Source organism: Canis aureus, chromosome 3 (assembly GCF_053574225.1).
Source record: "Canis aureus isolate CA01 chromosome 3, VMU_Caureus_v.1.0, whole genome shotgun sequence".
In the NCBI taxonomy this organism is placed as follows: Eukaryota; Metazoa; Chordata; class Mammalia; order Carnivora; family Canidae; genus Canis; species Canis aureus.
Genome location: NC_135613.1, coordinates 26,042,708 through 26,055,263, shown reverse-complemented (window position 1 = coordinate 26,055,263; position 12,556 = coordinate 26,042,708). Strand labels below are relative to the sequence as shown.

Genomic DNA, 12,556 nt, shown 5'->3' with positions numbered 1-12,556 from the left:
TGTCCTTACCACCCCCTCCTCCCTGCCTGTCCGCATTCTTCTTTTATCTCCTCTCTGTACATCCACCTTGCCAAAACACAGGCTGACTTCACAATGAGATGAACAAAAGCACGTCCACTGAACTCCCGATCGGCCTCTGCTACTTGGGGCATTTTAAGGAGGCTGCTTACACAGATGGCAGAGCTGTGCCAGAAATATACAACCAAGCCCCAGGCCCACAGTACCATTCCCCTGACAGGGAGGACACGTATATAGACAAAATGGGACAGCACATGTAAGCATCCAAAGCCTGGTATATGTATGGTGAGTATGGACAAGTGTGTACTTTTGTGAGCTCCAAACAAGTTCACTTTGGTCTAGACTCGAACCCCTAAGTCACAGAGAAATGAAGGCATTTTTATTCACTTTATCTGAACAGAAAAGGAGAATCTGAGGTTTAGGAACTCACCTGGAGAAACAGGTGGTAGGCCTGGGGCCTCTAACCACTGATCCCTCTTATAGGTCCCAGGCCAGGGTTCTGACAGTAACACCAGCCTGATGACAGCATAGAATCTCCACTTTCCAGATCATGTCGTGGGAGCATCCACAGCCCAGGGCACAGGCCCCCACATCTCCTGCCTAGAATCAGTGGGGGGACGTGCTGGGGACAGGCCAGGGGTGTGAGGCTGCGCTGGTATGATGCCTCCATGTGCCCCGAGAACACCATTACAGATGACATTTCGGCTGATGAGCGTGAGGCTGAGGCTTACACACAAGCCCACCACCGTGAATTTGTAAGGAAAGTGGTTTCAAATCTGCTGAAAGGAGGAAGATCTTCCTGCCAGGTAACTAAATTTTATAAATGGTGTGTTTGATTTGGGAACTTAGGCATGGTTTTCTGGCTGAGGATTTCGAGCGGCTGAGGCAGAAAGAGATGAAGCTGATGGCTACTGGGTGGCAGACGCTGTGACACAAACAGGACCCGGGAAGCAGCTGGGAATAGGGGGTTTACTTCGACCCAAGCAGCACAGCTCTCAGGTTTGCATTCCTACTTTTATAACAATGCAAATTGTTATTTAATTTGGGAAGCAACTCTGGACTGAAATGCTAACACTGAGCGACTAAAACATTTCCTATTTCTCTGATGATCTGTTCCTCATTCTTTGGCTTTTTTTTTTTTTTTTAAGATTTTATTTATTTATGACACACACACACAGAGACAGAGACACAGACAGAGGGAGAAGCAGGCTCCCTGCAAGGAGCCTGTTATGGGACTTGATCCCGGATCCCAGGATCACACCCTGGGCCAAAGGCAGACGCTCAACTGCTAGGCCACCCAGGCGTCCCCCTTGTTCCTTGGCCTTAAGGTCTACGGTCTTAAGGTTCATAGATTAACTGTCCCCAAAGATAAACTGAGTATCAACTAAAGAGGTTCATTCTAAAATGCTGCCTTAACCTTTCTCAATTTAGAAGGATCTGCAGGAAAATGATGACGTTCAAATTCTCTGAAATTAAAGCAATGCTGTTGTGGGAATTAGGCTGTTCTGCAAACTTCTCGCCCATGTCAAGGTATGATGTTTCTACAGGAAGAAGAACATACTCAGAAGGTCTGTTTAGCAGGTTTGGGCTGTGATGGTGACCCCGTCCAGTGTGAGTGGTCACGTGAGGGCGTGAACCTTGAAGGCAGACTCGGAGGTCCGTGAACTTGGGCGGGGAAGATTTTGTGCTTATTTCCACTAATTTCTGAAGCTTAGCTTTTCCTCTGGGAATGAATGTCGGCTACAAAGCACAGTAGCTCTGGCTGTCATGGCTACTTCCTAGCACGCCGTGTGGCTGCAAACATCACAAAGCCCATCACTACTTCCAAATTACCTGCCGCTAGAGCTTGTTCTCCACTTGTTCATGAAGCAGCACAGGCATTATCATTTCAAAATGTTAGCCTTTTAGTGCTTTGGTAAGTCTTTCAATTTAATTGGTTACCTTGGAAATCCTATGTATTTTGTTGCATAGATTAATAAAAAATTATCCTGAGAAGGGGTCCCCATCAGACCATGGGCTCTCATGCACCAGTTTCAGGGGTTCAAATCCTGAGTCCAAGATTAACCAGTCGGGTAAACCCTGGGTCCTGATCCTGTTTCTTTGGCTATAAAATGAGACTAAAAACTGCTCCTTCCCCCACAAACTTACTGTTCAGGATTAATGAAATAATGCAGGTAACCGCCAAGCAGCCTGCCAGTTAGAACATATGAATAAATGCTACTGTCGCTTTGGTGGTTTTCTGATCCCATCTCTGGTCTTGCAGCAGAGATGTCCTGAGAGGAAGTCTCTTCCAGCACAGCACCTGTGGACGGCGTTCCTGCTGGGCTGGCCAGCACTAAATGCTCTGGAAGAGTCCCCTGGGTCAAAGTACACCTACAGTTCTGTGCCTGATGGTCAGCTGCCACCTCTTTATTTTTTCGAGCTTTTCAATAAACAGATTAATTTACAAAACAATCCCTCACTTGCACTCTCCCTCCGTGAAAGGCTCCCTCCCAGGTTCCCAGGAAAGGTGATGATTGCTTCAGTTCTGTAACACATGGTTAGTGAGCGCCCCAGACAATGGCATCATCAGTGTCCCCAGAAAGGCCAGGCCCGGAAGAAGGGACAAGCAGATGAAGCCCATGAGGGTCAGGGGTTAAGACACCAAGATGAGCCTGCTTCCACCACTAAGGCCACAAGGCAAGATTTCATTCCTATGACTGGGGAAGAGGGTGCCAACGACCATTACCTTGCCAGCAGGCCCCAACCACGAGCTGAGTTTCGATCTTGGATGGATGAAGTGGGTAATCCTCGGTGACAGAGAAGGGCTCGTGAGAAACACCGTCCACATAGAGAATCACGCTTGGGAATTCTACATTGAGGACGTAGTGGTGCCACTCCTCATCACAGACCTATGAGAGGCCAAGGGAAAAACCAGAGCATGAAATGTCTACCTTCCCTCTTATCCAGAGACAACAAACGCCATAAACTGGATACTGAGAGCAAGTCACCCATAAAGAATAAAGTCTTCCAAAAAAGGAAAGATTTTTAAAAAATCTAACAACAAAATACATCTCATTCACTCAACCACATCTCACCCAAAAGGGCCAAGGTAAGACTATCACATCTAGGACATTCCAGACCAGGGGGGAGTGCCCAATCATCATGTGACAGGGCCTCAGGATACAGAGCTGCCCAATTCTCTTTGGCCAATAGTCTGACACCAGGAGATTCGCATATTGGCAGGCTGGACAGCCTCCCACTGAGCCAGCTTAGCCTGCAAACTGGCCATGCTTCCTTTTCTGGATCAAAATGAAAAACACCTCTGATCTGAGGATAAGGTATGCTGGAGCACATGCATTTTCTTTTTCAATTCAAAGGTGATGAGCTAAATAAATGTGAGCAATACAGCTCAGAGGGCATGATAAATTAAGCTGCACTCCTTCCCTGTGGTGAATGAGCACCCCCCTCGCTGCCCACAGAAAGTGCTGATCGGCAGCCTCCACGGCCCCTTTGGACCGGCACTCCCTGATCTTTGGCTTCAGAGAAAGAGGCAGGTACTCGAACAGAGATAGGCAGAGAGGAGACGGAATGAGATCATGTTTTTAAAAATGTGTTCCTAAATAAGCTTGCCCAATTAATACATTCTTAAAAACTGAACCCATGAGAACTTAGACTAGAAACACCACAATAAATGAAGAAATTACTAAAAAATATCCCCCAAGAAAAGCAGCTGCTCCTGATGAGTTTATTACAAAAAAAGTTCAAACCTCTAACACTCACCCATGTCTGCTGCATATACATAATGTAGAAGTACGTATATATTACACGAAACATTTTTATTTTTTTTTTATTTATTTTTTTTTACGAAACATTTTTAAATGAAGGAATTGCACGGTAATTCATTTTTGAGGTAGGCAATATCTTAATTTCGGTTTGTTTCTATTTAAAACAAGTTCTGTAGTATTAGCTTCTTCAAAAGGAATTTCTGTACGCCTAGTTATTTCTTTTTTTTTTTTAAGATTTTATTTATTTATTCATGAGAGAGACAGAGACAGAGGCAGAGACATAGGCAGAGGGAGAAGCAGGCTCCCTGTGGGGAACCCAATGTGGGACTCGATCCCAGCACCTTGGGAATCACACCCTGAGCAAAAGGCAGAGGCTCAACCACTGAGCCACCCAGGCATCCCTGTACTCCTAGTTCTTGAAGTATTGCTGGTTTCTGGGGCATCAGCTGAATGACTCTGTATTTGGAAGTCCATCTGGCTATCGTCAAAAGTCCCTGAGAGTATTCTGAGAAGACAGGGATAGAACTGGCATACTTTTCTGGTTTCCCTGAAAACTGGGCAATGGTAAAAGCCAAGCCCAAAGCAGCAGACAACCCACGACATTCCTTAGTCCGATGCCTGTGAGCACCCTGAGATGCGTGTGGAGAAAAGCAAGGGGGCTCCCGGTCCAGGGGATATCAGAGAGTAAAGAGGCCATGTTTGTTGAGATGCTTAAAGCCAAAAACTAGGAAAAGGGTTATGCTACCCAACTCCCTCCTTTGAAAGTACAGAAAAAGTAAATTTATGTAAAAATAAAGAGGGAAAGGATCACAACTCAATCCCATATGAACTTTTTAAGAAAAAGAAAGAGATTTGCTGGAATAATATCTCTCCAGACCCCCTTTCAAGACACGCTAGTGATAGACATGAAAATGATCATCTATGGTCTCAAAACACACTAGAAATGTCAGGAAAGTGTCACACAACACAAAAGAACATAGTTCATGACTAGAGCAACTAGACTAGATGGTTTAACAAAACAGGAATGACTTGGATAGAAAGTGAAGGATACAGATACAGAAAACAGGTAAGAAATACCAACCAAAGGCAAAGGGTCCCCAGAGAAGAAAAGCAAAGTGATGAAGGGGGCATGCTAAGAACTGTTAACAACAAACACCATCAAAAACTTGCCTGAAATACCAAACAGCTTTAAGCTCCATACTAAAGAAGGGCATACCACATATCTGGGAAAACAGACCCCAAACAATTTAGTCTATACGTAAAATTAACTGGCTTCAACTAAGAAAAGAAACACATCCTGGGGCGCCTGGGTGGCTCAGTCCTTTGGTGACTCAGGTCATGATCCTGGAGTCTGGGGACCCTGCATGGCATTGGGCTCCCTGCTCAGCGGGGATCCTGCTTCTCCCTCTCCCACTGTCCCTCCCCCACAGCTCGTGCTCTGTCTCTCACTCAAATAAAAAAATAAATTCTTAAAACGAAAAGAAATGCATCCTTTGGTCATCCAAACAGAAGGACCAAGTGTTTTTTACAAGGGAAAGATCAGATTGCCATCAGATTGCAACAGCAGCATCTTATGTCGTAAGACAGCAGAGAGATCTAGTCTTATAAATCCTAAATGGGAGCCAGAGGTTTTATATCCAGCCAAACTGACCTTCTGTGTAAAGACTGCAGACACACTATTAAACATACAGGAACTCAGGCTGTTTCCGTGAATTCCTCCTGGGGACACACTCCCTACAGCACAGATGACCGAGACCCAGTGAGCACCATTGGCTCCTTACATCACAGAAGGGGAAACCAACCACCAAACATGGAGCCTAAAGAGACCAGGAATACATAAACCCAAGCCCAATCCAGCCTCTAAGCCACACTACCAATTTACAGGTTACAAGGAAGAGAGTGGAATATATGTTTAACAGCACCACAGGGATGCAATCAGTCAAATCTACTCTATGGGAAATTCTGTGGGACAAACAGCCTGATTGTGTCATCAAATAGATTACAGGAAAGAAAAGAAAAATCTACAGAGTGTAAAATAAACTCAAAAGGTTTATCAACTAGTCACCATGTATGGCCCCTTATGTAGATCCTGATTCAAACAGATTATAAACATAAAGATATTTATGAGACGGGGACAAGGGTGGCTCAGTAAGTTGGGAGTCTGCCTTTGGCTTGGGTTGTGACCTCAGGGTTCTGAGACTGAGCCCCACACTGGGGTCCCTGCTTGGCAGGGAGTCTGTTTCTCCTTTTCCCCCTGCTCTTCCCCCTGCTTATGCTTTCTCACTATCTCAAATAAATATTAAAAAATATTTACAAGACAACTTGAAACCTGACCAGTGGCTAAACAGCCAACGATATTAAGTAATTGTTAATTTTTTTTTTTTTTTGTGAGAGAGAGACAGAGCACGTGCATGCAGAAGTAGGGTGGGGGTGGCATGGGAGAAGCAGAGAGAGAAATTTCCAAGCAGACTCCATGCTGAGCATGGAGCTTGATGTGGGGGCTCGATCTCATGACCCTGAGATCATGACCTGAGCTGAAATCAAGAGTTAGATGCTCACCTGACTGAGCCACCCAGATGCCCTGTTAATTTTTATAAAATGCAAAAAAGTATTGTGATTATGCTTATCTTCTGGAGACACATATTGTATTATCTCCACAGAAAACAAAACATCACATCTGGGATTTACTTCAAGGAGATAACAACAATCATTAATAGCGAGTGGGGGTAACCATGAAACCTGACTGGCCGAGTATTAACTGTTGAAGCTAGGTGAAGGGTACATGGGGTTCCTCTTTACACTCATCTGTCTGCTTTTACATATGTCTGAAATTCCTCATAATGAAGTTTTTTTTACTGTCATCAGAACTAAATATGTAAATATAGTCTATGGTTATTATAACAGAACTGCCTACAAAGTCTACATACATTGCAAAAAGGTTTTTTGAACTGTGCCTTTCTTTAGTTTCTTGAAAAAAATGTTATGTATAGAAGTTTCTGAGACAGATTCTCTATGTAAATGAAAACGACACCAGTAAGTGCTACCAACTAGACTGTCACTTCGTCTTTCCACTATCACATGTGGTCTTCCTCTCTCATTTATGCTATGCTCTCACACACTGATCTGTCTGGTCAGTGTTGTGGCTGATTCCTGTATTCCACAGGCATGTTTGTCAGCTCTGGCCCACTAACTCCAGGAGACAAAACTAAGGTCAGGCTAAAGGTTTCTGTCTTGACCCCACCCGAAATCAAGAGAAGAAATGGACTGCTGTGATATTAATGGAGAGGCTTCCTCAGTTTACAGCGTCCCCTTGTTTCCTTTTACACATCGATTTTTTTAATGTGATACTTGCTTTTTATCACAGAAACTGTTGGGAAAGTGGCTTTGCAGAGATAGGCTATCATCAAAAGGGATATAACGTGACCTAATGTCGAAACTGCCAACACCCTTAAGCTATTAGTTTGTGTGGTTTCTGAAAGATGTCAAGATTGCTGGCTTCGTGACAATTTAAATCCCATGGCACCCCTAAGTCTCCTGAGCCCCTTCCTGGGGGCTCCCTGGCACAATTCAGGAGCCAAGGCTTAAGTAATGAATACCCCAATACAAAGATCTCAATCCCAATTTTTAAGCAAGTGCTGCTTATTTCAATAAATTACAACACAGTATTTTGAATGTAAAGCATCTAATTCCTCTATATTAATACTGGCTATATAAAATACCCACTTACAAAAAGAAAAACTTAGGCTTTTAGTGAAAAAGAGTTCAAAGGATTTAACTGCTATCCTATTACCCACAGGTAATATAATAAAGTGTTTAAAAAATGTCATCAGAGGAAACTAAATATGGTTACTACAGTTACTATAATAGAATTGTGCCTACAGGGACACCTGGGTGGCACAGCGGTTTAGCACCTGCCTTTGGCCCAGGATGTGATCCTGGAGTCCCAGGATCAAGTCCCACATCGGGCTCCCTGCATGGAGCCTGCTTCTCCCTCTGCCTGTGTCTCTGCCTCGCTCTCTCTGTGTCTCTCATGAATAAATAAGTACAATCTTTAAAAAAAAGAACTATGCCTACAAAATCGATGTAGGTTGCAAAAAGTTTTTTTATATTTATTCATAAATATAAATATACACTGCCCAGAGTAGCTGGTCCTGTGTAAAGCTGCAAAACCTAGTTATACTCTCTGAAAGATCAGAATGAGCAGGTTTTCTGGGTCTGTACCTGATTCAACTTCCAGTGGAATTCCGCAGGTTTATACTTCTTCTCTTCCGAAGGATCCTGACGGAGGAGGAAAATCAGCCGGCAGCCATGGACATAGAGAGAATAATGGTGCCGGTTCATGTCTGCAAAGGGAAATCCTACTGGTAAGTTGCCAACTTAAGACCCTAAGGAGAAGTAAAAGCTATTTCCTTAATGGATTTTGAAGACGCAGTTTCATCAGAGTAAGTGAACTCTCTAGTTGGGCCAAGGCAGGATTTAGAAACAAACACTCGGGTTTTACTGAGAAGTGGAGCCCGATTCACTGTAAAACAAACAACCAAAGAGCATTGCACGCAATAACTTGAGGACAGAACCACAGAACACTGTGTGTCGCCAAGCAGCCTGCAGGAGCCTGTGGGGTAAGAGCATGGCGTCCCACCTCCGGCACCCACTTCAGGAACCACTCGAGTATGACCGTTTCCCTGACGGCAAAATTGGAACCTACCTGTTTTGTCCGAACTACAAAGAATCGTCTCCTTCTTCCTGCCAAAAGGCCCGTGCCTCATCCACACAGAAATCGTAAAAGGTTCCTTCGGGTTGACTGAGACAATGCCATCTGGGACCCTCACTGCCTGCGTGCCATTGAACTCGAAGACCTGGTCACTGTCATGGCCATTGTCAGTGGGGAGGCCGACGGTCCAGTTCGAAGACCCACTTGGGGAAGGGAGCAATTCGGCAGTGCCAGACGCAGCACCTATGCCAACACGGTAACACCGAGTACACGTTATGGGAAGGACTTCAAATAGTTTCAAAGCCACACTAAGGCAATTAGTCTGCTGGTTCCAATTTCTGTTCCCTCAAAAATAACGGTTTTGATTTTTAAAAAATCTTAAATAGTAACTGGATATTTTTAAAAAGGGAAAAAAAGGAAGAAAACATTACTTGTAATCCCATTCAAATATGTCCACTATTAACATCTGAGTATAAACACTTCCAGTCTTTTCTTTATGAATATATACATATTATAAAAATGGAGCCAAGCAATGTGCATACATATACACTCCCATTCTATTCTTCCACAGTGTAATTTTAAATGTCTGAAAGGCATTGTGTTGCATGAATATCCTGTGATTTACCTGACTGATCTCCCTAATGAACACTGAGATTGTGAGCACTTTTTTCTATGACAAACCTTGCCTTTATGAGGACCTCTGTGAGACTCCATGATTATTCCCTTAGCAGAAATTCCTAGAAATGGAATTAATAAGCCAAACAACAGGAAAAAAATTTTCCAGCTGTGATTATACACTGCCAAGCTCAGTTTTCTTTTCTTTTTACTTTTTTTCAGATTCTATTTATTTATATGAGAGACAGAGAGAGAGAGCAAGAGCAAGCACAAGCAGGAGGCGCAGAGGCAGAGGGAAAAGCAGGCTCCCCACTGAGCAGTGAGCCCAATGTAGGACTTGATCCCAGGACCCCAGGATCGTATCATGAGCCAAAGGGCAGATGTTTAACCAACTAAGCCACCCAGGAACCCTCAATTTTCTTTTAAATGTGCACACAGAAGAAGACTGTGAGCTCTCCCAGTCACCTGGTCCTTCTCTGTTCCTTGGAGCTACATGATCTAACGTATAAGGCTAATCAAATGTGAGCGCCTGCCACTTCCTAAAAGTGTGAACTTCTCCTCCTTCAGTCACAATCAATTCCTCAGTAAAAATAAGGTCAACACCACCTCCTTTGTCAGCGTGATGGGCACATGAAATGAGGTAGCACATACGGAAGTACAGAGCATACAGTAAGCACTCACATATGAAATTCTTTCCATTCTTCCTGACTTTAAACTTGTCTGCTGAGAAAATGTTCACTTAATACCATAAAAAATCATGGCACTGGAGAGAGAAAGTACGTTTTAAATATTATACTTAAATATATACAGGGGTGCCTGGCTGGCTCAGTTGGTTAAGTGTCTGCCTTCAGCTCAGGACATGATCTCGGGATCTTGGGATTGAGCCCCACATCAGGCTCCCTGCTCAGTGGGGAGTCTGCTTCTCCCTCTCCCTCTGACCCTCCCCTCCCCTGCTCATGTTCACTCTCTCAAATAAATAAACAAAATCTTAAAAAGTATATATATATGTAATATATATAAACTATATGTCTATATATACAAACACAGTTTAAAAAAGAATTTGTCCCAGTTCTCTTAACTATATATATATATATATATTTATTTATTTATTTAAGCACATGAATATTTGGACTCAGGGTCACGCAACACCAGCATATATTCATCATCGGGATAAGCTAGCAAAGAATATACTTTTCTGCTTTTGCTTATTACAGTTTTGTAAGAAATCCTAAACCTACTGGCTATTATCAGGCTGGTGGAAAGACAGGTAAGCACGGGCAAATGCCTTCTGCAGAGCTGATACTGAGCAGCTCTGAAGACAAAATCCCTTCTGATTACAAAGAGCTCACTCAAGTTATGTGTATTCTGGCACTGGTGAAGTGAAACATTCCTCCTCAGCATTTTCTACAAAAGGCATCCATATCTCACCTCTACCTCATTTAGATAAACTAGAAAAATGCTCACAACTGATGGTGAAGGCAGAGCTCAAGGCTTTGATCAGATTTGTAACCACTGGTCTCTTGACTTGACGTAATGTTTGTGCTAAATACAATCTGCTGAGACTCAACGTTAGATATATCTTTAGTTTTGATTTTCTACCTCACGTTTGCCAAAAGCTATCGTACCACCTATGTTTTTCTTCTTCAGTCCTTAGACAAACATCTCATTTCATTTCCTACTTACACAATCCCTCTTTGGATGAGTCTCTAGGTTAGAGAAACACTTTCTTCAAATCACTCGTTCTTAAAATGCGCTTCCACATAACATTTTGAACAGATTTTCAGGGGTTTATGAACCTCCTAAAGCCCATCCAGTAGGAAAATTAGCCAGGAAGGCAGTAATGGCCACTGGAGAGTCAAAGTCTGATTGAGCACATGATTGTGACCAGCAACACATGTAAACACTTCCCTTCCACTTGAAAGGATGTCTCTTGCCTTCACTGAACCACTGGGCTTCCTTACCACATAGCTGGTGAAGGGACTTCTCCGAGTAGGTGTCACGGTCACAGCCTTTCCCGATGTGGCCAGTCTCCAGCTCCACCGTTGCCTGCACCGAAGCCACAGATTCATCACACGTTTCCAGGTGGACATTTGGGAAGAGGGCCAAAGTGCCTGTGCCAGGTTCATACTCGATCCTATTGTTCCATCCTGGGTCGGTCCACAGAGATTGGGGTGGGAAGAAAGGAGGCAAACTGACACTTTAGCTTTCTCTCCTAGATGCCATTTAAGAACAGGTGTGAGAGCAGAAAGGAAGACTGGGCTCACCTTGCCACCCGGGGCTGCAGGTGGGCTTGATGCTGACCTTCACCAGCACATCTTCCGCTGCTCTTCGCTTCCCACAGTCATAGGCAGTGACTGTCAGCTTATACTGGTGCTCCTTCCCGTAGTTTAGCTTCTCTGTGTTTTTTATATAACCTTCCAGAGGGGGAGAAACAACAGTGAGGATGCAAAGCTGGGCTGAGCGCAAAGTACATGGGCTTCAAGTGTCAGAAACACCAGCAGAGAAATAAACCCTGGGCTAGTGGGAATTAGCACTCGGTCTGGCTTTCCTGAGCCTAAAGACACTAAATCCACCTTACAGACTGGTGAAATAAGAAACCCAGTCTACACAATTCAACCTTCATTTATTCTCATAGTTTTTCTTTTTGGATTTTTTTTTAAAGATTTATTTATTTATTCATGAGAGACACACAGAGAGAGAGAGAGAGAGAGAGAGAAGCAGAGACATAGACAGAGGGAGAAGCAGGCTCCATGCAGGGAGCCCAATGTGGGACTCGATCCCTGATCTTCGGATCACAACCTGAGCTGAAGGCACTGCCCAACCACTGAGCCACCCAGGGGTCCCATCTTTCTGGGTCTCATATTTGCTTTAAGATTATGCAGTTCACATGTAAGAGAACAAAAAAGACATAATAATTCAAGTATTTCAAATACTAAGTACAATATCAGGCTGCAGTAAATATTTCTTGTTAAAAGATTTATTCCGTGTGTGTGTGTGTGTGCGTGTGTGTGTGTGTAGAGAGACTTCCTACTACCACCCACCAGAACAGGAGCCTACTTTTGAATCTGAGTACAGATGTCTATAAAGTGTTTGCAATGTCCATAATTTCATCAGAAGATTCTGGCCTGTGCATTAACAACAGAGACACCGTATCACCGGCAAGAAGCCGTAACCTAATAAAGAAGCTGAGTTTTAGCATGAGTTCATTCTGCTCAATGACAAAGGACGGAGAATCTGGCAGGAAGGCATGAGCCTTCATGTTCAAATGAAGCAGAAGGCCCAAATCCAACAGAGGACAGGAAACAGAACAATCAAAGGTCAGTCTTTTTGTATGCGTATCAGTGGAAAGATGAGAAGGTACAGATTAAAAACATGCCAGGTGGGGGATTTCTTAGACCTTGGTGGGAAAGGAAAAAAGAAGGGCGCCCCATAACAGAACACATGA

General features: G+C 43.7%; 1 protein-coding gene across 4 annotated transcripts in view; it reads right to left on the bottom strand.

Annotated features, from left to right (window-relative positions):
• Nucleotides 1-12,556, bottom strand: part of CLSTN1 (calsyntenin 1) — an 82,917-nt gene that overhangs the window by 8,353 nt on the left and 62,008 nt on the right. For all 4 annotated transcript variants that reach the window (XM_077891296.1, XM_077891294.1, XM_077891293.1 and 1 more), the window contains 5 exons: nt 11,376-11,525; nt 11,073-11,258; nt 8,491-8,739; nt 8,007-8,128; nt 2,747-2,909 (listed from right to left, as the gene is read on the bottom strand). In XM_077891296.1, the coding sequence (XP_077747422.1) occupies nt 2,747-2,909; nt 8,007-8,128; nt 8,491-8,739; nt 11,073-11,258; nt 11,376-11,525 (870 nt within the window). The remainder of the gene's footprint in view (nt 1-2,746; nt 2,910-8,006; nt 8,129-8,490; nt 8,740-11,072; nt 11,259-11,375; nt 11,526-12,556) is intronic.